At 31.7% G+C, this 24984-nt stretch overlaps 1 protein-coding gene and 1 long non-coding RNA gene across 2 annotated transcripts; one reads left to right on the top strand and one right to left on the bottom strand.

Annotated features, from left to right (window-relative positions):
• Nucleotides 1-11260: 11260 nt before the first annotated feature.
• On the bottom strand, nucleotides 11261-14846 carry LOC114166521 (receptor-like protein 6). The gene is made up of 2 exons (XM_028051269.2): nucleotides 11524-14846; nucleotides 11261-11423 (listed from the first exon to the last, which is right to left on the bottom strand). The coding sequence occupies exon 1, from the start codon at nucleotides 14844-14846 to the stop codon at nucleotides 11532-11534; it is 3315 nt and encodes a 1104-aa protein (XP_027907070.2). The 3' UTR covers nucleotides 11261-11423; nucleotides 11524-11531.
• Nucleotides 14847-19509: 4663 nt separating this feature from the next.
• Nucleotides 19510-22105, top strand: LOC146882099 (uncharacterized). Its single transcript, XR_014985313.1, has 2 exons — nucleotides 19510-19856; nucleotides 21289-22105. It is a non-coding gene; the product is annotated as an uncharacterized LOC146882099 (long non-coding RNA).
• The last annotated feature ends 2879 nt before the right edge of the window (nucleotides 22106-24984 follow it).

Raw genomic sequence — 24984 nt, 5'->3', positions numbered from 1 at the left:
AGCTCTACATTGATTCAGGTGTTGTTGTTCCATCACAAGTTCATCTTCTACGTATCACTATTATTATTGTTTACTGCATTGTCTGGTTTCTTGGTTTTGAAACTTTGTTTTCTAAATATATACGATATTATATTAGTAGGTAATGATATGGTAATATCATTATGTTAATATACAAAGTAAATCAACATTTATTAAAAACAAAGGGGAAGAAAGGCAGAAAAGAAAAAAAAAACTCTTAATGAATATAAAAGAAGAAGAAAATAGTTGTTAGAATAGTTGTATAGAAAACATGTAATAATAATACTTAGTTTTTAAAAATAAATAATTAAATAATTATATTGTAAATGGTAAATTAAGAATAAGTAATTGTGGACATAAAAGAAATAATAAAACATAAAATTAAATATAATAAATAATAAATAAATTTATTGAAATATTTTTTATATTCTCTTTCATTCTCTTTATTCTCTTTGAGTTTCTCACATATTCTCACTCTCACATGTTTTCTTTTGTTTCTAAAGAAAAATATGAACTTTGACACAAACTCATTATTTCTATTCTTGTTTGTCATATGTTCTATTCCATTATTGAAGATAGAAGGAATAACTCTCTATCTATATGTTAAATATTAGTTTAAAAAAAATTGGTATATGGATAAAGAATAAAAAAATATTCATTTTTTTAAAGATGATAAAAGGGAAGATACCCATGAAGACGAAAATAAGACATATTTACATTTTTACATATTTTGAATTCTTCGCCTATTTTGAAGGATGATACTAAAATTAAATTGTTGAATTATTGAGATTTTTTTTTAAGATTCAAATAAGCATAGTGTAGGTGAGGGTTTCAAATTACCTCTTTGAAACGTATCTAAATTTTGAATATATTATTTTGACCCCTCTAAAACTTATGTTTAAGATTTGCCACTTATTGTGATAAATGTTAATAATTGCATGTAGCATTACTGCCTTGCATTTCTTGAAGCATTGTTTCAAGAGTGGGTATCTAGAGTGTAGAAAGTACATAGGTGGATCTTGTATTGTCCTAACTCTTGATGTTTTAGTGTAATTTCTAGTGTGGATAGCTAGAGACTGGAAGTAGATTCGGTTGAATCGAACCAGTATAAATATTTGTGTATATTGTGCTCTTCTTTCATCATATTTTTATATCTTGTTAAATGTAAATGTTTAAAACTATGCATTATTGTATACACCATGTCAATTGATTAAAGATCTTCTCAAAACTGTCTTTAAAGAGTAAGAACAAACCAAACTTTTGTAAAACCAATTCACCTCCTCTTGATTGTAAAATATTGGCTCATCAATTCTAACACAATATTCATTTAACTATTTCAGTCATTTATGGTGTCCAAAACTTAATAAATTTTAACAAATCAATCATATTTTACACTTCTTACTTTTACTCAATATGTAATATATTTATAAACAAAGACATATTCATATTATCATTTTTAATTCAATAAACCTACATAATTAATTCTAACTCTATTTAGTTTTCTAAAGTTTAATTACTTCAAATTTATTTTACATTTTAAATTTATGTGTTTTACCTTATTTATAAGTTATTGTTTACTAAATTTAATTTTATAAATTATTATTCTATACTTTCTTTTTCTCTCTTAAATATTATTACTTAATATAATTTCCTTTCTCATTTTTAATTTTAAAAAAATATATATATATTCCAAAATTTTATTTCTCAAATTATTTTATTTTTGTACTATACTAGATGGATAAGACCGGTAAGATCGAGTACACAACCCTATTCGCCAACTTATAGTCCTCCTTAGTACATATCATTGGTCAGTTATATGGAAATATAATACATACATGTCAGCTAAGGTTACATACTGGTAAAGGCTGCTTACCTTAAACTTAGGAAATAATAGTCATCGCTTCATAAGTCCGACACTTGGGCTCTAATTAGGCACACACAAGCCCAAAGAAGATCCAGCAAGCCCAATATAGGCCCAGCCCATAAGCTAAGTAATTTGTGATTAATATTCTATAAATACATGTGGACCTCGGCAATTAAAGGTACGGAATTCATTAATACTAAAAATTAAGATTTGACTTTGAAAGCTCTCGTTGACTTATTCGTTGGAGTCCTTTCTACAGGTAACCTCCCAAATGTCCCATCCGACACCTGGATACGAAGACATACCCCGCAAGATCGCAAAGTATTTGTTTGAGAGGTTCGAAGATTGGGTAAAGCAATATTTATGTCTCATGATAATCTGCTATTGTTCTACAGGAACAATTGGCGCCCAACGTGGGGCACGAATAGTACCTTACAAACCAAAGAATCTTTGAATATGGTTTCCACCCATAACAAAGTTGGCGTCTCAAAATAGGCTGAAGTAGTATCTAAGGATGTCATTGTAAACCAAGTCGACTTACCCACCATCCTTGAAGGACATGCTAAGATGCAACAAAAGAAGGTCGCCTACCTTAAGCCTTTGTTAAAACCGTTGATATGCTCTTGAATTATATATTCCTTTAAATCCTCCAATTCGCTGTCGATACCGGTATATTTTTCTTTTGGCTCATCATTGTCTTCCTCCAGATCCTTAATTTTTTCTTTCATTTTCTTTTCTGAGTCCAGGCACCTAACTTTCCACGAAACTAGTTGTTTTCTTTCAACCGCCCACTCCTCCCTCTCTTTATCCCAAACCGCCCTCTCCTCCTCATGCTTGGCCTCCAAAGTCTTCAATTCTTCTCGAACTTCCTCTACCTTTGCTCTCCTCCGCTTCCTTAATCTCCTTCTGAAGAAGGTTGCCTACCCTCCAGCCTAAAATCAAGGCCTTATTGTTAAATTCCAGCATAGTCTTTATCATCGCATTAGGCTCCATATTATCTATAGAGGATATCACAGCCTCCGCCAAATTGATGTCAATATCATAGCGGACAAATGTCTCTGGCAACTCTATTAAGCAAGCTTCAGGTTTTATAATCCCTGACGTCGATGTCGATCCCATCAATTTGACCCTTACCTTCTTCATATCTTTCCTAACTCCCTTCTGAACGGAAACTAACGCCTTCCTCTTCGAGCCGCCATGAACGTGAACTTCCACCAGCGGCTCTTGCATATTCGGAACTTCAATACTTCATGAGTTTTTGGATTTCTTAGCCTGCTCTTTGCGTAGGGTCCTAAAAAGGTTCAGGTTCTTTTTCCCCAACTAGGCCACATGTCCTGCAAAATAAACACACTACCCAACATAACGGAAAAAATAAAAAAGAATACCTTCTAAATCAGCAAGCGGATGCACTGATAAATTAACTCTAACTAAGCCCTCAGTGGGCAATTTATCGCTAAATCTCCCCAAAACTTCTATTACTCGTTTGTCATCCACAGACAGCTCCTTTTTCATCCCCTTATAATGAACGAGGATTATCTGTCCAGCTGAATGGGAACTTAGTACTCCCATACTCGTTATAAAACAGTAAACGACCTAATTCCTTCACAAAAACTTTAAAAATGTCGTCCTTAAAATGCTTAAAAGATTGAGAAAAAGCATCCAAATACTTATGCCTGGTCGGTTGACCAAGGATAACTAAGTAACCAGATTTTTTTTACTTGTGTCATAAAAATATAAAACGCATTCAGAGGAAAGGTGCAAGTATAATGATCGGCATAACATCCTGAACGCTTGCAAGTATCCCCAGCTATTGGGATGTAACTAGGTTGGTGCAACGTTCAGTAGCCAAAATACACCCATGGTGAAATCATCAAAGGGAATTCTCATATGCAATTGAGAAAAGTGGCATACGTACATATAAAAGAACCCCTCTTCAGCCTCTCCTTGATCATTGCATACACATTCGACAACATTAACCCGCTCCAAAGAACCGATGTTTGGGGAAGTACCCTTCTCAAAAACAGGTACACAACCTAGTAACGAGTTAAGTAACCAGGACCATTTGAGCAAGGAGTATTGCGTACTTACATCTTAAGCCACCCACTTGTACCCGGCCTTTGCCAACATACTATTCTCTGCCACTTCCTCAGTAGGATCCTCCTTTATGTCAGGAATAACCTCCATTTGGACCCCTCCTTCACCAAACATAGAACAGCTAGATCCGCTAACCGAATCGTTATCCCTACTACCCGAACCTGATGTGGAAGAGCTATCACTATCACTAGACATACCTTATGTGAAAAGAAAATGACACAAAGAGAAGGGGAATATATATCAGACACACTCTACCACAATACCACAAATGATACAATTGTCTTATAGCAAGCAAATAAGATAGCATATGCACAACTTCTACCCTAGTTTTTGTTTATAAGGTAAAAACCAAAACAATTTTCCCGCTTGAATAATCCTAAATGAAGAGTGAAACCTACATAATTAGGATGACTATTCAACATCTCCTAACACGACCCCTGACATTCCTGGTCTTTTCTTTGACATAGCCTCAACATCGTTTCCACTCCCTGAGGCTAGGTTACTACCATAAGGACATACCAAGAATACCAAGAAAAGAGGATTTTTTTCCTTCAAAAGATATCCCACCAAAGCTTGAAGGATTGATGTACTATACTAGGCAGATAAGACCGATAAGATCAAGTACATGACCCTATCGCCAACTTATAGTCCTGCTTAGTACAAATCATTGGTCAGTTATATGAAAAAAATATTACATACATGTCAGCTAAGGTTACATATTGGTAAAGGCCACTTATCCTAAACTTTTAAAATAATAGTCATTGCTTCATAAGCCTAGAACTTAGGCTCTAATTAGGCCCACACAAGCCCAAAGAAAATCAAGCAAGCCTAATATTGGCCTAACCCATAAGCCAGGTAATTTGTGATTAATATTCTATAAATACAGGAGGACCCCAACAATTAAAGGTACACAATTCATTAAAACTTAAAATTGAGATTTTACTTTAAGAGCTTTCTCACTGACTTGATCGTTGGAGTCCTTTCTGCAGGTAACCTCCAAATGTCCCATCCGGCAGCTGAATACGAAGACATACCCTGCAAGATTGCGTAGTATCAATTTTTGAGGTTTGAAGATTGGGTAAGGCAATATTTATGTTTCATGATAATTTGTTATTTTTCTATAGGAAAAATTTCAAACCATTCTTTTTTATTATATTTTTCCACCAATTTTTCCTTTGTTAATTATAAGCAGAAGAAAAATATTTCGAATTTAAATTTTTAGGAATCGAATTTCGAGTACTTTTCCATCAGATGAATCTGATGGTAGTCCAGAATTCTGCTTTTCAAAAATTGGATTTTAAACTAAAATAGTAACCATCTATCTCTATCATTGAAAGCCACATTAACTATTTTGAAAAAATAAAAAGAAAAATGTGTGTTATTTGAGCTAAACTTTATGTTAGGGTTAGGATAAATTCAAATGTATTAGTCACTGTAGTTGTATTTAATATGTTGGTCATTTTTAGTCGTTTTTGTTTGTTTTGAGTAGAATGGTCAGGAATATGTGAGTCTATAATATATTGTTGAATGCATAAATAACACAACAACAACAACAAAGGTGAATTAAGTTATTCACAAAGTAAATTTGTTACAAATAGTTCATGTATTAGTCATTGGAGTCGTACTTAACATTTAGCCATTTTTAGTTGTTTTTGTCTGTTTTGAGTACAACGATCAGGAATATGTGAGTCTATAATGTATTATTGCTTGCATAAATAACAGAACAACAATAGAGGTGAATCAGGTTATTCCAAAGTAAATTTGTTGTCAACAAATTTACATCAAAGCTAAAGACCTTAAGTGTAAGTGTTCTTTGAGAAGTTTCAGTGAGATGGTCAGTCTTACAAACCATATATTGTTGCCCAAGTTGACAAAATTTGTCAACTATAACAATTGGAGTCTCCAGATGAAGACTTTTCTTGGTGCCTAAGATAATTACGAGGTGGTTCAAGATGGTTTTATAAAACCAAAAAACATAGTTTGTTTTACCAATGCCCCTAATAATGTGTTAAAAGCAATGTGCACGAAGGACAAGGTAGTCTTATACATATTGTATTGATATGTTGATGAGTCTAGCTTTAAGAAGATTGCAAGTGCAAAATATTCAAAAAAAGAGAGACATTTTAGAGAAAGTGTACAATGGGATAATAAAGTGAAGTAAATCCACCTTCAAATAGTCAAAGGCAAGTTGGAGAGCATGAAGATGAAGAAGATTGAAGGAGTGTCCGAGTAGATAACTTAGATAGAAACCTTGGTGAACCAACTTCACAAAAAGTGAGAAACGCTACCCACTTCCCAAGTTGTGGAAAAAATATTAAGATTGTTATCGGACAACTTTGAGAACTTGGTATGCATGATTAAGGAGTCCAATGACCTATCAACACTCTCGCTTGAAGAGCTTACCCGATATCTTGAGGTGCGCAAGCAAGAAAAGGGAAGGAGAAGGAGAAAGAACATGATGAGCTACTCTTAATGAAGGGAGAGACTCAGAACACTAAAGGAAAAGGAAGAGACCGAGGAGGTATTGGAAGTGGCATTGGTGGTAGAAGCCGAAAACATGAAGAAGAGAAAGAATAGTCTGACTAGCAAAATTGGATTAGAAGAGTACAAGGTTGATAACTCAATTTCTGTACTAAAATATTAAAAAAAGGAGGAGGAGGAGGAGGAGGAGAAGGAGCCACTTAATCAATTACTCTTAATGAAGGGAGAGGATCCAAACACTCAAGGAAAAGGATGAGACCGAAGAGGTAGTGGACGCGGTCCTGGTGGTAGAAGTTAGGGATAGGAAGAAGAAAAGGAATAGTCCAACTAGAAAAATTGGTGCAAAAGAGTACAAGGTTGATAACTCAATTTCTATACTCTTTTATTAAAACTTATTACACTCAATTGGGATCTTTATTTCTTGTATCTTTCAGTTTTAGTTTGGTTTATCAACTTTTAGGACTTTTAAGAGCTAAAACACTGCCCAATGCCATTTTACTCAAGTTGGGTGCATTTTAAAACCATACCCATTATTGGTATCGTCTCGCACCATTTGATTGGTGCCCAACACAACCGAAAGGATTAGCCTATGTTACGTTATCACTCAGTGTGCATAATGTGGTGCCCAATGCACATAATCTAGCAACCCAAAAATGTAGGATTTTAAACTCTCACCTTTGCTTATTGTTTTGTTCGTAACTTTCACTACATGAGTTCAATTGAGTTGATTCTTTTTTGCGTTGGATTCTAAACTCAAAGAGATTTAATTTGCGTGGTAGAAAAAGAAAAAGAAAATAAGGTCTTCGTACTGTTAGGAGTTCCTTAGTTTTTCTTTTCAAGGTCCTTTGAGACTAAGTGTTGAACAACTTTGAATTGTAAGTTGGATTGTGTGTTTTATTTTAGTTCATGGTTCAGTTTTCATTTTGGTTCTAAGACTGTGTAGTTTGAAAACCATGGTGAATGTTTTAGTTAATGTGTTGTTTCTACTTCTACTATCAACATGAGTTGCCACTTCAATTTGCTATAAAATTTATCCAACCAAGTTCAATATTATCTCATTTAGTTTACTATTTCATTGATGCCAACTTGTTATGTCAGTGATCTCTTTTGCTTTATTTGTATTATCTTTTGAATTTCACAGCTTAGTGTAATATTATGTTTGACTTCTCCGTAGAATTTATGTGTTTAGGATTGTAGTATTGGTTCCATTTCCATTGCTTGTTTGTCAAACATGTTTTCAATAAAAAAGCCTCAGCTAGTGCAATTTATTTCTATTAAAAAAAATGTTATTAAACTTTCAGTTTGCTAATGATCATAATTTTGCTGAGTTTTCAATCACTAGTTGGGCTATTTTTCTATTTTAAGTCCTATTTGTTGTCGTACATATTCCTTGATAGCCTTGGATTGCTTACTTTTAAGGTTTGCATAATTAGTATAGGTGGTTACCACTCGGTCATACTAGTCTAGCTTAGTTTGCTATATTAATTCATAACCTTGAGTTGTGTCTATTTGTTTAAATTGAATGAGTAAATTTTGCGTATTTTGAATGAGTTAGTTTCATTAGTTATCACATTGCAATTGTTTGATTTCAATTTCATTATTTATTTATCATGCTTTAAAAATAGATATTATGTTTGTTCTTCACAATAACTGACATAGAATTTTCAGTTTTCTTCTCCCCCCTTCTCCCTCTCGTTGCACTTCACCATTCTACAACTTAAAGCACCCTCTCTGGTCCCATCTCCTTGTTGCTCTACCTTTCACTGGTGGCTTTCGTTCTCGTCTCCTTGAGGTTTCGTTTTCCTCTTCTCAAGCGATCCCTCTATTGTGATTGCTACTATCACATTCGTTCTGGTGGTGTTGACGCTCTCACTCTTGTGGCCTCTCTCGTTGTTGAAGACATTGTGGTCACTCTCCCAACTATATCACTCTCACAAGCGTTGTGGTTAGGATTTTCCGGTACTTATATTTTGTTGGACGTACTTCATCAATTTGGGCAGTTCCTATCTTGAGGACACTCCAATTACCATTCCAAATCTTTTCCGATTAACAATGACTTCCTTATGTGTGTATACATTAGTTACATTAATTTTAGACTTGCTACTGTTACATTGATTTTAGACTTGCATTGATAACAATTATGTGTGGAAATCTATATTATTACCTTTATTGTATTAATCACCACTAATCTATGTTAATCTTCGTTATTATGTTTTTGGGTCTATGAAAGTCCATGTTAATATTTGTTATTGTGTATATTGGCCTTGTTTACATTTTTACAAGTTGTGCAAAATTAAAGTGTTGGTGATTATTGTTATTACGAATATAAATTGGTAACGAGAATTTTGGAGAGGAAAACCTATAATTGTTCTTGTATTATTCGTTGTGCAACCTTGAATGAGACATATGTCACGTGAAAATGATTAATGTAAGGTTTTCAACCCCATTTACACAATCTAAGAAGATATTAGATTCCTAATGCCATTGTGTGAGTAAACAATTAGATATTAATATCTTAAATTTCTATGTTGATGCAGAACATATGACAACTTCTTTTATTAAGATGATTATAAAATTATAAAATTATAAAATTATAAAATTATAAAATTATAAAATTATAAAATTATAAAATTATAAAATTATAAAATTATAAAATTATAAAATTATAAAATTATAAAATTATAAAATTATAAAATTATAAAATTATAAAATTATAAAATTATAAAATTATAAAATTATAAAATTATAAAATTATAAAATTATAAAATTATAAAATTATAAAATTATAAAATTATAAAATTATAAAATTATAAAATTATAAAATTATAAAATTATAAAATTATAAAATTATAAAATTATAAAATTATAAAATTATAAAATTATAAAATTATAAAATTATAAAATTATAAAATTATAAAATTATAAAATTATAAAATTATAAAATTATAAAATTATAAAATTATAAAATTATAAAATTATAAAATTATAAAATTATAAAATTATAAAATTATAAAGTTATAAAATTATAAAATTATAAAATTATAAAATTATAAAATTATAAAATTATAAAATTATAAAATTATAAAATTATAAAATTATAAAATTATAAAATTATAAAATTATAAAATTATAAAATTATAAAATTATAAAATTATAAAATTATAAAATTATAAAATTATAAAATTATAAAATTATAAAATTATAAAATTATAAAATTATAAAATTATAAAATTATAAAATTATAAAATTATAAAATTATAAAATTATAAAATTATAAATTATAAAATTATAAAATTATAAAATTATAAAATTATAAAATTATAAAATTATAAAATTATAAAATTATAAAATTATAAAATTATAAAATTATAAAATTATAAAATTATAAAATTATAAAATTATAAAATTATAAAATTATAAAATTATAAAATTATAAAATTATAAAATTATAAAATTATAAAATTATAAAATTATAAAATTATAAAATTATAAAATTATAAAATTATAAAATTATAAAATTATAAAATTACAAAATTACAAAATTATAAAATTATAAAATTATAAAATTATAAAATTATAAAATTATAAAATTATAAAATTACAAAATTATAAAATTATAAAATTATAAAATTATAAAATTATAAAATTATAAAATTATAAAATTACAAAATTTATAAAATTATAAAATTATAAAATTATAAAATTATAAAATTATAAAATTATAAAATTATAAAATTATAAAATTATAAAATTATAAAATTATAAAATTATAAAATTATAAAATTATAAAATTATAAAATTATAAAATTATAAAATTGTAATATTATTTGATTTTTTACAAGTGTAAAAAATTTTAAAGGTAAAAATGAAAAAAATAAAATAATTTTAGTATTTAGGTGAAGTGATTTAATGTATATAGTAAAAAAATTATTGTAACATGTATATATAAGTTGTAATTAAGTTTATTTACTAATTTGGTTTCAAATTGGAAAGGACAATCTCAAATCGTTTTAAAAAATAGGCATGCTAAATTGAACCAAAAATTTGAAATAGAGGACTAAATTGGAAATAAGTTTTACCACTGTCACGTGTCATGACAGTAAACTATCACGTGGCACAACGGTAACCTGACACGTGGCAGATTATAAATTTTTAGAAAAAAAGTTAAAAATTAAAAGATTAAAATATTTGTTGGCTTGACATGTGTCTTGTACGAACACGGTGTTAACTTCAACTTAACAGAGATGACCAAATTGAACCCTTATAAATAATGAGGGTACTAAATTGAGCCAACAAAAAATATGGAGACTAAATTGAAGTAATAATATATATTTAAATATGTTGTATATAATCTATAATAATATATAAAGATGATTTTCTCTTTTGTGTCCATATTTCATAATACCAATTCTACCCTATATAATATAATTATTTATTAAATTTTTTAAAATTAATAGTTATTTTTATCTATTTTCTATAAAATTGTTGAATTGTTTTTTCTATATTTATCAATAATTAGTTTCTCTGTTCATTTCACTTTACTTTTAATAAATATTAATTTATTTTATTTATTTATTTAATAACATCATACTATTATGATTCATTAATATATTATCATTAATATTTAACAAATACATCTACATATACGCCATAAGGGTGTGTGTACGCCAATGTACATAAAGATTCTAATAGTATCTGGGTCATTAATATATTATCATTAATATTTAAAGAATACATCTACATATACGCGATAAGGGTGTGTGTACGCCAATGTATATAAAGATTCTAATAGTATCTGGGGTCTCACATCTAAAGAAACACGTACATCACCCAACTATCTTATCCATTTTACAGCAGCAAGTTGTACAGAAGGAACTATGAAACATCTACTAAATTCATATTAAAATTACTTACTACTTCGTCATTGGGTCCACCATGGATAACAGACAACATCCTTATTTGAAAACTGCTCATAATAAAAAATCATTCAGAAATATAAAATTGAGATTTTATGTAAAATATGAAAAGTTCCTCATTGTAGAAACTAAATCAAAAAAGTATTTTACCTAGGATTTCAGTACCTCCTCCTTAGAGTTCTACATGTCTGACCTCGTCGGTGTTCATAAGAAAAATCAAGCTGGGGAATGATCTTGTGAAGCATCTCATCCACATGTTTGGAATACCAAAAGCTCCATCTCTTCCAGAAAAGCAGAGGGAGAATGAAAACTCCAAAGCCAAAAATAAATCCCAATTCTGCGCTTAATAAACTCCAATCAATTGAGCTCTTAGAATGAGATTGATGTGTTTCAGGAGTTGGCATTCCAATATTGCTGCAATTACGGGTCAGTGGAGGCCCACATAACTTTTCATTTCCTTCAAAGGAATCTCCATCAAATGTCTGAATTTGTGTGCCCTTTGGAATTTCACCCACCAAGTCATTGTTTGAGAGATTCAGATATGCAAGAAAATTTAGACTAGCAAGCTCTCTAGGGATTTCTCCACATAAAGAATTGTTTGACAAGTCTAAGGATTCAAGATTCTTCAAATTTTCAATAGATGATGGGATATGACCAGAGAGGGCATTATTTGACAAGTTAAGAGCCATCATTGCCTTGAACTGCATTATCTCAATTGGTATTGGACCCTGAAAGTTGTTGCTTGACATATCCACGTAAGTGAAGGCTCTCTGGATTTTGTCCAGTTTTATTTGGTGACCTTTATTTGTAATAAGAATTGAATTTTGATACTGAGAAAGATCTATTTGATAGGTATCTGAGGACCCCTGGTCAAGAATAGAGCGAGGTACGTTTGCAACAATTTTAGCCAACTTTGCTACAATAGTTTTGTCTAAGTGTGACAATAAATCCTTAAAATTCTTGGGATCATAGTTATCAATGATATCAATGAATAAGTGGCCAAGTTCTGGTCCGACATTATCATTGTCTCGCATCATTGCTTTCCAATTGTTCAATAGTGCTCCTGGTATTGCACCACTGAAATTATTGAATGCTACATCAACCATATGGAGCATTTCCCATTCACCTCTGCTTTTTGAGCACCCAATTGACCCATGAAGTTTGTTTAGCGGTAAATCCATGATTCGTAAGGTGGAAATCTTACTTAAGAAACAAGGAAATTTGTCGGTTAATAAATTTCTTCGAAGGTTCACGACTTGTAGTTTCTGGCAATATGCTAAAGATGTTGGGATGGTACCCTCCAAGAGATTGTCATTTAGGTCCAATAACTGTAAAGAACATGAAGTTGACAGAGTATCAGGAATATATCCTTGAAGTTTGTTTCCACCAAAGTTCAACACCCGAAGAGTGCTACTCAACTTAGCAAAACACTTAGGTATCGTTCCATCAAAGTTATTGTGAGAAAGATCCATCAGACTAAGATTTGAAGCATGGACAAAGGATTCGGGGATTTGTCCCTGAAAACTGTTGTTTGAAAGAGACAACACTGATATGAAAGGGAGACGATTTCCAATGTCCGCTGGAATGACCGAGTTAAATCTATTGTTTGAGTAGTCCATATAATTTACTAACCTTGGAAGGAATGGCAATGGCCCTTGTAGTTGGTTGGAACTAAGATCAAGAAGCATAAGGTTTGAACTCAAGTTCCAGACATTTCCTTCCAATTTTGTTAGGAAATTTTTGGAAAGGTCCAAGTGAAGAAGATATTCAAGTTGCCAAATCCAATAAGGTATTGTTCCTTGAATCTCGTTGTCAGCAAGGTCAAGATACAGTAATGTTGATTGATTTTTCACAAAACTAGGGATTCCTCTCAACTTGCAAGATGCCAACATGATATTTCTTAGAGCAGGAAAGGGTGACGGATCATGATCATTTCTAGAGTATATATCAACTGACAAATTGTTATGCGAAAGGCATAATGTAGTCAGGTTACTCAACCTGCGAATCATGTCTAACTGTAATGTGCCATTAAACTTGTTTAAATTAAGTTGAATGACACGAAGTGTTCTAAGGTTAAATATAGACAAAGGAATAGGTCCTTCCAAATTATTACTACCCAAATCAAGCATCTCCAGTGTAGGTGAGGTCATCACAGATTCATCCAACAGACCAGTGAGTTGATTAAAGGGAAGTTTAAGTTCTCGCAAATATGGAAGTTTAAGCAGAGATGAGGGAAGAGTCCCTTTGAAAAAGTTAAACCCCAGATCAATGTTGACGAGATTTTTAAGGCCCTCAAAATGATTAGATGGTAACACCCCCATTAAACTATTATGTGATAGGGACAAATATGTGAGATTCTTGGACATATTAAAAGAAGGGAGTGTACCTGAAAAGTTATTGGAAGACAAGTCCAGATAAACTAGCTGGGTGAGTTCTGACATTGAACTAGGAAGTGTTCCATTAAATTGGCAATAAGATATATCAATATGTTTCAAGTTAGAAATTGCACCCGGAAGCTTTCCTGTGAAACTTGTCTCGCTGAGATTCAAGTCACGAAGAGAACCACGTGGTTGGAAGTTTGGCAAAGAACCCATAAGATCTTGATTGTCTGAGATGTCAAGCACCTCTAATGATGGCATGAGGAAGATATCTTTCGGAAAAGAGCCATTCAAGCCACAACTTCTGAGTTGCAGTATGACTAGATTGGACAAGTTTGTTAAGGAATCTGGCACTGAGCTGGACATGCTGTTGTTGCTTAAATTCAGAACAGTGAGTGACAGAAGCTTAGCCAGGGAAGCATGAATAGGTCCAGACATATTGCATGATGACATGCTTAGAACACGTAAGTTGTGCAATGAAGATAAAGCATGAAACCATTCTTGTCCTTTTGCAGATATTGTTATACCATCTAGATATAATTCTGTGATTTCTGTAAGGTTTTGCAAAAGCATTGCTATATTTGGCTTGTCGAGTTTCAGGCTGTGAGGTGAGGAGATTGAAGAAGACAAGTCAAGAATAACTAACCTTCTGAGATGAAACATTTCATTAGGAATCTGCCCCTCAAAGCCAGCATTTGAAAAGTTCAAATACCTCAAATTATTGAGTTTGCAGAGTTCAGAAGGAATCACCGAACTGAAGTTGTTGAAAGCCAAATTCAAGCTTTGAAGATATTGAAGGCCAAAAAGAACGGTTGAATTAAGAAGTCTTCCTGAGATAGACTCCTCACTGAGATCAAGGGCTACAACACGACCTTCTTTGCATGTCACTCCATTCCATTGACAACAATCTTCATTTTGATTCCAAAGAGTGAGTTTTTTGGAAATTGTAGGGTTGAATATTAGGTTATTTTTCAAAAGGAGCAACATGGAACATTCGTTGCCAAGCAAATAGCCATTGGTTGGAAAGACGTTGGCATTGTGGTTTATGCAGAGAAATGGTAAAAGAAAAAAGCACAGGAGTGTGTTTCCTCTCATAGTTTATTATGAGAAGTGTATGATGAGAGATATTTCTCATTTGAAAAATCTATTTCTCTTTTATAGACTACAAAAAGATGTACTATTTGTAGTCTCCCGCGAGTCTATCACGCATTTAAATCACTTTGGAAGTAAAAGTAACTTCGACCAACTTGTAATATTTTAAGACCAATTTTTGAAAGTAATATAATTTTAGATTAATATTTTGATTATTTATCTTATTGAACAAAATAAATTAACTTTCTTATAAAATTAAAAAAAATACTTTTAATATAAAAATTATATTATAAAAATAAAAACTTTGTAGTTTAACGACCTTTCTTAAATTTTAATATTTTGTTGTTTCTTTTTTATAATTTGTTAAAAGGAATTTAAATATATTATTAAAAAGATATATTGAAAAAGAGAATTGTAAAAAAGATATCAGATGACTTAGTTCTTGAGAATTTTATTTCAAATTTTCAAAACTAAAACTTTGGTGACTTTACTCACGCTACTTTCGTTAAATCTATTTTTTATTTTATAAATTGTATAATTCCATCCTTTATATTTTTCATTTGACTCAAATTTATCTTTACGGGGCTTCATATCAACAAAAAATATTATAAAATAAAAAGCTTTGGAATTTTAGAATGAAATTGACGGATAAATGAAACTAAGTCAAAAAAGAAATGTATAATATACACACTCAAACATTATGAAAAAATAAATATGAATTATACTTTCAATATAGACATGGAAAAGGAATTTATCATTTTCTTTTCCTTGTATTATCTTGCATTCGTTGAAAAACAAAAACCATCATTCATGTTTTTGAAATTACAAATTTTTGACTTTGTCATGAGATATCACTGACAACTGTCTTTTGCGAAATCGTGGAAATACCGAGTAAGCAGGTGCGTTCTTCACGTCCGCCTAATCACATTTTCACATTGTGATTTCACTCTTAAAGTATAGCTGATAATTAGGAACTTTGATTATGCATTGAAATCTGCAAATATTTTTCATAAAGTTAAATTTATAAAATAAATAGTTTGTGTAAGGCCATTTTTTTTTTCTGTCCTAAATGTTTAAGGGCCTAACCTATTCTCTTGGGCCTAAAGCCAGCCTCTAGGGTGCCTAAAACCCTTTTCCAGCTCTAACCCCCTCACTCTGTCCCATTATCAGAAAACAGGAACCCTTCCTCCTTCCATTGCTGAAGCAAAGAGCTCTCTTAGAGTTTCAATGAGCTCCTCCTTTCCTCAAAGCTTGTAGTGTGTTTCCCTCCAATTCTTTGGTGTTCTTGGAGCTGCGGTGCCTTCTGCTAGTGCTTGTAACCCCCTCATAGTAGCTTTTGTTAAGGTAAGGAAAGCTAAAGTTTTCGTGTTTTCTTCGTATCTGCCTATTTTTAGCTTTGTTTCGTGTTTATGATGCTTGTGTGTTGTTGTGGTTGCTTGGAATAATGGTAAATGTTGTTTGGTTTCGAATGCCTGACAATTGCACGCGTGAATAGTGGTGAGAATTGATATTCTCGCCCAAGCGAGCATATCTTGCCTAGGCAAGATTAGTAGAAGCTCGCCCAAGTTTATGTTCGAACTGTCGCTCAGGTGATAAGGCTCCGTTTTGAGCGATAAGTTATCTCGCTTAGGTGGGGAGGTCTCGCCTAAGGAAAAAATCGTAGAAACCACTGTTCCACTGCTCGAGCTCAAGCCTAGGAGAAAAGGGCTTGCCTGAGCGAGAGAACCTCTCTTGCCTAAGCGAGGACTGCTAACCTGAGCGAGACTAGGACAGGTTTTGTGTTCTAGTTTTGATTTGTTCTTTGATGTGGTTGTTTGCCTGCCTGATGGAGTGTTTTACCGTAAAGGCATGAAGTATGATGCCATGTATGTTGTATGAGATTAAATGAGAATGAGATTTTGTTATGTTGAGTATGAAGTGGAAAACATGAATTGTTGGTTGGTTGGATATTGGCATGACATTGTTATGCTTGATAAATTTGTGGTTGGTTGGAGAGACATGGTTGTGGTATGAGATTTGACGTAATTCCATGAAACTCTTGGTGAGATTTCATGGTAGTGTTAGATGTGATGAACGTAATTTCATGAATCTCTTGGTGAGATTTCATGGTGGTGCCGTAGTGTATATAATTAGGTAAGGATTCAAGTAAGAAACTCTAAGGAGTCAGTTAGTCTCACATAGAGCAGACTTATGTGAGACTAACTTACTCAAGTGGTGAGAGTAGCAGGAGACCCTAGTCTTTGGCAGGATAATGGCCTTAGATGTTTGAAGGCTAATCTTGTGCATGGTATGGTGAAACTCATTGGCAATGGCTCTACAAAGCAATAGAGGCCACCACAAATGCAAGCATCCGGTGAATCTGACCGATTATATGTATCTGGATAAATTGAGTCTTAGAGTCTTGCTTGGATGAATGATGTTTACTTGCTTTTAAATTTCATGCTAAATTGTATGATAAAGATCTTTTACTCTAGCTTACCCTTTTGTTTGTGTCTGCCTTCTTGTGTGGGTTTTCCTTTTTGCAATTATCACCAATTCCCTGGTGTGAGTAGATATGAAAACCCCTGGTGATCGCAGTAGTGATGATGGAGTTAATGCTGCAGCGTAGTGGTCATGCGTTGATGTTGAGCTCACTGTTGAGCTCATGTTTGGAGGACCTTTGTAGTTTTTTAATCCCTTGCTTATGAGCAAGCTCTTTTGGATAATTGTGAACTTTAAAATTTGGTTCTTGGCATTGTGTAGTGCTTTTGTTTCCTTTTTGGTATATTTGGATGACTGTAAAATTCTTTATACTTTAAGCCTCGTGCTCTTTGGATATTATAAAGTATGTGGTGTTTAATTTAATTAGATTTATCTATTAAATGGGATGTTACGGTTTGAAACATACAAAGTAAATTATGAATGTTTTCTTTTTTGAATTTGAGTTTATAACCTCAAAACACTTAATTAAATTCGCATTTATTTTTTAATTGTTATGGAGGTCTTATAAAAACAAAACATTTTTGGATGAATTGTTTGGAGGATAGAAATCTTTGTGTATAACTATGGATTATTAGGAGATGAACTCTAAAAGATGATATTTGAGTCTTAAATGATTGTCTACCAGCAAAATTCTTTCTGATATCTAAGTTAGTAAGAACATCAAAGTGATAAAAACACTTTGTAGATGCTTTATTTAGTAGAGAATATTTCATGAGTTTTGTTCCTGTAAAAAGTTAAGTATCCTAAATCAGAGAATAAATATAGAGATTAATAATGTAACTCAAAATTAGCAATCCTTCAAGTCAGAAAATTCATGTTAATAAGTCTTGGAGCTACTTTCTTAATAATAAATTTTACATCATATATTTCTAATCCCAAAATTATAATAACTACCCAAAAATATAATAACTATAAGATATAATTTCCTTGTATTTTATTAGAATATTTTCTAAATTATGGAAATTTGTTAATGAAATATAAATCTTCAATAGCCTGTATTTATAGATTTTTTAGACTCCTTTATAAAGAATATACAACATATTTAATTATCTTTATATATTTTGTTGCCTTTAATCCTTTTGAAGGTAACCATTTAGAAATATCTTTAGTAACATAATCAATTCGGCAATGGAATTCTTTCATAATATATCAAAATCTGAATTTCTCAGGTTGGGTACGTACGCTATATGTTCTAATTTATGTTTCTAATGAAATTTGTTTTTTACTTTATAAATTTATGTGTTTTTTTTATCTTTTTAGTAAAATTAATCTATTTATTATATTATCATTCATTTAAATATTAATAGTATTTTACTAAAAGCAATTCAATCTTGCTTGAGTCCCAAATTAAACCTTTTGAGCCTCAAATTTATCCCTTCATTCGTACAGTTGCCAGTGGTATATTCTCATAACGTTGATTTAGTCGTTAAGATTTTATTCTAACGATGACTTTCAACCTTTAAACTATAGAAGCAACTTGCCACTAAAATTATGGTTGTTGACTTGTTAGTGAGTGGTGCCATATTTCTATATAGGTGGATGGTCAATGGTTTCACTTTCAGTAGTCGATGACTTTTATTCGTTCAGTGGTAGAAAGGTGAAGGGCTGCCAAAGTTTTCTGAAATGAAATTATTATTAGGATATGTTTTGGTATTGCATTTGCAAAACATTTTTTCATTATCATACTTTTTTTTTATATGTTCATTCATATGTCAGTTGAACTCAATGTTTTACAATTTAGTCTATTTTTTCTAAGTGACATGAGTATCAGTTTAAAATTAAGATTATTTTATGATAATCATAGACTCAGATGATGTAACAAAATTATTGAAAAATGTATTTCCGATTATGGCATATATCTTGTGGTTCTAGAATGCCAATAACGGAGCTCATGCAGCATAAAGGAGTAACTTAAAGGTATACATGGGTAGGAATATGGGAAAGACAACTACCTTCTAATGTAGAGCTTGAAAATGCGCAATGGCGAATTTAAGAACTCAAGTTAGTGTCAGCAATTTAGTTTTCAAGTTAATAACAATTATCATCACCCAATTTAAATGTGGGTAGTGGGTACTTTTATGGTATTTAATATGGGAATTTATGATGTGAAATAGTATTAGTTTAATTGGTTGAGAGTATTTAATTGTTATAAAAGAATTTGGGTTTGAGTCTTGGATATGTCAATTATTTGTTAATTTAATTATTTTATTGTTTTGAGTGTATCTTTGAGATTAGAGCAGTAAGATAAAATCATAGATATAGAAAAAGAGGTTAATGGGATTTAATTAGACATTAAGGACCCAATTAAATCAATGATTCAAATTTATTTCGTTTCAATTTAATTATATTAGTTTTAGAGGTAGAAAAGGGAAGAGGACAACACAATTTCGTGTGGCTGAAAACAAGGTAGTATAAAACCCTAAAAAGTTGAGTTGTGAGAGTGTTAGAGGGCTGGGAGAAGGTCTTGAGGATGGAGATTAAAGTTGGAGCAAAGAGGAACTTCAGTGAATCAAATTTTAGCAGGATTTTCAGGTTAGGGGAAGCTGAACTTGTTTCTTTTCTCTCTGAACTTGTTTCTTTTCTCTTTTGCAGTTTGATGTTTGGTTCTTGTTACTTGCTCCGATGTATGAACACGTCAAAATGTTGAATGTCTTTGTTCTTTTTTTGTTGGTTATTTTGTGACTTTCGGGTGTGTGAACCTGTAAGTTGACCGGTGGTTTCTTCTTGAACCTATGTATGGACATGCATTATAGGTTTTGATTTCTTTTTTTTTTTATGTGTGCATGATTTTTTTTATTCGTTGGCTTGGTATAGCAATTGTTGGGTTGATTTGGTGTAGTAAGTGATACAACTATGAAGGTTTGGAGTGGGTCTTTCCACGTCAATCGATCGCCAGTGTTAGAGTGTGTATGTTAGGTGCAGTTTCGATTAAAAACCCTATTTATCAGAGTTTTGTGTGGGTGGGATGGAATCACTTGGTGAGCAACCTTTGTACTTTTTATTCTTTGGTTAAAACCTAATAACCTTGGTTAGGAGCATGATGCAGTGTCGACCTTTGGTTAGTTATTCACACTCATTGCACATCAAAATTGTTATCACAATTTAAGCAAGGAAGAGTGCATTCATTAGGTGGGGACGTACGTATTGTTGGTATTGCAGGGGTGCGTTTATTGCAAATCAAATGCATAACCAAATGTTTTCGAAAATGGGTTACGTTTTGGTTAGTTTTCAGTGCAGCTCTTTTGCTTCAAACTTAGTTTAATTCCATGGTAGATTATTTGATCAAGGGGCCCACTATTGAAAACAAAGGAAACACATTTATGGGTATGGGGCTGTTTTGTCTCTTCCATTGGTTTATATCACTTTTAGATTCCTTTCTTTTATAATTGTGTGGTTGCAGTACACGTAAGTGAATGGGTTTGAGCCTAGAATTTATGACATCTTTGTATCTAATGGGATCATGAAAGTGAGAAAGGGTTTAGTTAGTTTTGGATTCTTCCTTGTTCATTTTAAGGGAGGGATATAATATATTATATATCTATATCTTAAGCTATATTAGGTGTGGAATGTTTGATACGCGTATATATCTATATCTATCTATATATATATATATATATATATATATATATATATATATATATAATGATAGTATAATATTATATAAAGGATTCAATATAAGGTTTAAGATTAGATGGCAGTGGGGTATATTATATATTAACCATCCGTGAAAACCTAAGAAATAGAAGATGCAATTATTTAAATCTAATTTCATTCTCAATTTTATATCAAGATAATATAATATTTATCTTGTATAGGAATTTGGGAATTTTAGTATACATTCTTAGAAAACTTTGGGTTGGTGTCCTAAAGTATAAGTGGTAATGAATTTGGCTACTGTAATTGGCTGGAATGTAAATAAATATATGTATTTATTATTAGAAATATTAAATATTATATGATGAAGGTGTGACCACCACCAACACCACCTTAGAAGCTCCCTCAAGAAGGATCACTAGAAGCATGTCTAGAGGGGAGTCTTCTATTCCATCATCTTTATTTTTGTTTTGCATTTCTTTAGTTTGAATTCCCTAAGTTGGTTTAGAGTTGACTTATTTTGGTTGACTTGTTGACTTTGACCCAAGTTGACCTTTTGACCAAGATTAGATTAACTTAAACCAACATGCTAATCCTTGTTTGTCTTGTTTTTGTAGGTAATTAAGAAGAAGTAGAGCATGGCTAGGTGGCACATGATGATTGGAGCACTTGGATGATGTGGAAGAGAGAGGAAAGCAAAAAGCATAAAGCAAAAGCAAAAGTAAACATGTACCTTGTCTCCTTTTGCTTTTTTGGTTTATTCCTTTGAAGGCTACTTGGTCTCCTTCCTCTTTTGGCCTAGAATCCTCATGGGAATGCATCCACCAATCATATGCACTCACTTGGCCGAGACTTCTCATGCTTTAAAGTTTCTAGGGTTTGCTTGTTAGTTCATTCCATGTTTGTGTATTTACTAAAGGACCCCTATGAACTCCTATTTAATGGGTGCTCCTTGTCTTGTAAAAGGGTTGATCATTTTGTTGCTAAAGTATTGTGTTTCAACCATTCATTTTCCGTGAGCTCTCCTTCCTAGAAGTGAACTCACCTTTGCCTTATCTTGCTTGCAAGTGGCGGCACCATCACTCATCTCTAGGGCTTGGTTGGCTTAGATCCCCCCTATGAGTGGCGTGCTTTTTCCATACTCCATCTTCTATGCTTTCCATTTTTAATGTTTCTTCTTTCATTTATTCGTTAGTGTTGTTGAATCCGTGTGTGTGTGTTACTTGAATCCAACTCTCTTCTTCCTTTCATGAGCTTGAGAAATGAACCTTCACATCTAGATAGCTTGGTATCTTAATGTCCAGTGGGAATTTTCTTAAAGCTTTCTTTAACAACTTCACCATATTCATAACTCTAAAAGAAAACAAGATAATCCTTCATCATTATATTTTAATTTATCAAAGTTTGAGATAAAAGTAGAGACATTAAAATAAATGTCGTGGTTTTGGATGTTAATAGTAGGGTTTAATGTAATTGTGGAGTGATTTTTTGAATAATGTTGAAATATTTTGTTTGCATGATTTAAAATTGGTGAGAACACATGAGTATATACGATGGTTGTATATGGTGGGTGATAGTAAAATTTTGAGTCTTGTTGAGATGTGTAGACATGAAAATTGGTGATCTAAATTTGTGCATGTGATGTGTGATATGGGAAAACCTGAGACGTAACACAAAAAAATTAGTAGTTGTCATGATACTGGTGTGGCGCCTGGCGGTGTAGGTGGACCCGTTAGGCGATAGGCCACAAAGAGAACTCTGGAACAAAACTCGAGAGTTGGCACCTGGCGATGTAAGGGGTCCCATCAAGCGTTCCGCCAGGCGTTTGGCAGCACCAAGCGTTCTGCCAGGTGGCCTGGAGCGCGCCTAACAACACGGTGTATGGCGTCAAGCGGTTCAAGGGCTGAATATGACTACAAGGAGAATTCTACACGACTTTGGATGGAGGTCTTGATGCAATGCTTTGCTGGGGGGCCAGTTATGAGTGCAACTTGTATTGGATTAACATGTGGCCACTCGAGGTTGTAGCCTGGTGGTTTTGGAAGTCCCGTAGAGTGTGTGAGATTGTGGTTCGTACAAATGGGTTTTGAAAGATTGCCCTCCTCTATGTTATCCGACAAGTTTGGTAGTCTTGGGACAAATATGGACTGCGATTCGTATTGGGGAACTCCACTTATTGTTGTGGATTGTGGTCATGACAAGATTATTCCCGCGTGTGGACTATAGGTGGTAGCCTGTAGTCGGAAGGGTGAGTAGACACTCGTGGCAGCAAGCATCGATCAATATAATCATCAAAGAGTATAGAATCAAGAGGCGTCTAGAGGAAGATATGAATGTTTGGGTCTGAGGTTTGAGTGTAGCAAAAGTGTTAGGGGTTTTTAATTGTTATTATAATGTACCTTGTAATGCGTTTTTTATTTTGAGCTCACTCTATCTATGTGTGTTTGGCGATGATCATGTAACTCGTTACATGGGAGCAAATGTTGATGCAAGTGAGCACGTAGATTCTTAGAGCCGGAGTGGGGTCAACATGGGAATTTTTACATGGAATTATTTTATGCATTATTTTTGTAATCAGTTACTATAAATTGTTTTACATTTGTAAGCATTGAACGTATTTATGGATTTTATCTTTTAGTGCTTTTAATAAAGTTTGAAAATATCCCGCATTTTGGAAAGAACTTTGATTACTTAATGCATTTTATTTTAGCTTCATTTTATTTTATTTAAAGTAGTAATATCCGACCAGGATGTTACATTCTCAATAAAAAATGTGAGATTTATACCATACAATTATGAAGGACTTCGTTTATGGCACTAGGTCACAAGTTAAAATTCAATTCTGTATAAAGTTGATTCTTTTAGTCTATAAATATTCTAGAGAGCTTATTACAAAGAGGTTAATCAATAATAGGCTTGAAAAGTAGAAAACTCTCTTTAATAAATAAGTAAATAAAAAATAATTTTAAATAAAATAAATAAATGAAATATTGGTTATTGAAAAATAACTAATAAATATTTTTAGAATTTTAAAAAATTTAAAATTTATTTAAAATATTTTTTGACGATTTTTAATTATTAAAATATTATATAATTTGTAGCGGTTTTTAATCATTAAAAGATTATATACTTTGTGGCAATTTTTAACCGTCAAAATGTGATCTATTTTATGACGGTTTTTGATTGTCAAAATATGATAAAATATCATAAAATACAAGTAAATTTTGTAACGATTTTTAATCGCTGGTATTTTTTTTTCTTTTTTGACAGCAATACTAGTGGTTAAATTTTTTTTTGTCACAAACTATTTTTCACATATGTAATTCTGATGGTTTTTTAAACCGTTCGAAATTTCTTTTGTGACGGCTTTTAACCACTAAAACTTGTCATTTTAATTGTCACAAATGTCTATTTTACTTGTTGTGTCAGTTCAGAATTTAGGTCTCTAGAGACCAAATTTTGACTAGGAATTAAAAAAAATGCAAAATGGCTACCTGTAATTCAGGTCCCTAGGGACCAAATTCCCAATGTCAAACGCAAACTGTGCTATTTGTGTACAATGTGTTATGTGGGTCAAATTAAAGGGAAATTGTGTTGTGTGGGTAAAAAAATCGGATTGAATTGAAGGGGCCGGAAAGTAAAGGGAGGAGAAAAAAATTAATAAAAAAAAAAGTTTATTTGATTTGAGAGAAAATAAAAGGATTTGACTGAAAAATATAGGATTAAGTATGTTTTACATTATAAAATTATACATTGGAATTCGTTTCTATGTGAATGTTCGTATAGAAAAATTGATAAAAGACAAACTTTATTTGAATTGAGAGAACAAAAAAGGATTTGACTGAAAAATATAGGATTAAGTATGCGTTACTTTATAAAATTATATGTGAAATTTGAATTCGTTTCTATGTCAAAATTCATATAAAATTTGTTTTTATATTTTAGTAATATAGGAAATTCATCTTTCAAAAAAAACAACGATAATTTTTAGTTATCATGTCTAACGACCATGCTGATTGGACTAACATGTTAGAACACATGGCTATCACATGGCTACCACACGTAA

This window comes from Vigna unguiculata, chromosome 10, assembly GCF_037176805.1.
Source record: "Vigna unguiculata cultivar grain cowpea cultivar isolate G323 ecotype 2 chromosome 10, ASM3717680v1, whole genome shotgun sequence".
Lineage (NCBI taxonomy): Eukaryota > Viridiplantae > Streptophyta > Magnoliopsida > Fabales > Fabaceae > Vigna > Vigna unguiculata.
This window is presented reverse-complemented; position numbering and strand designations above follow the sequence as displayed.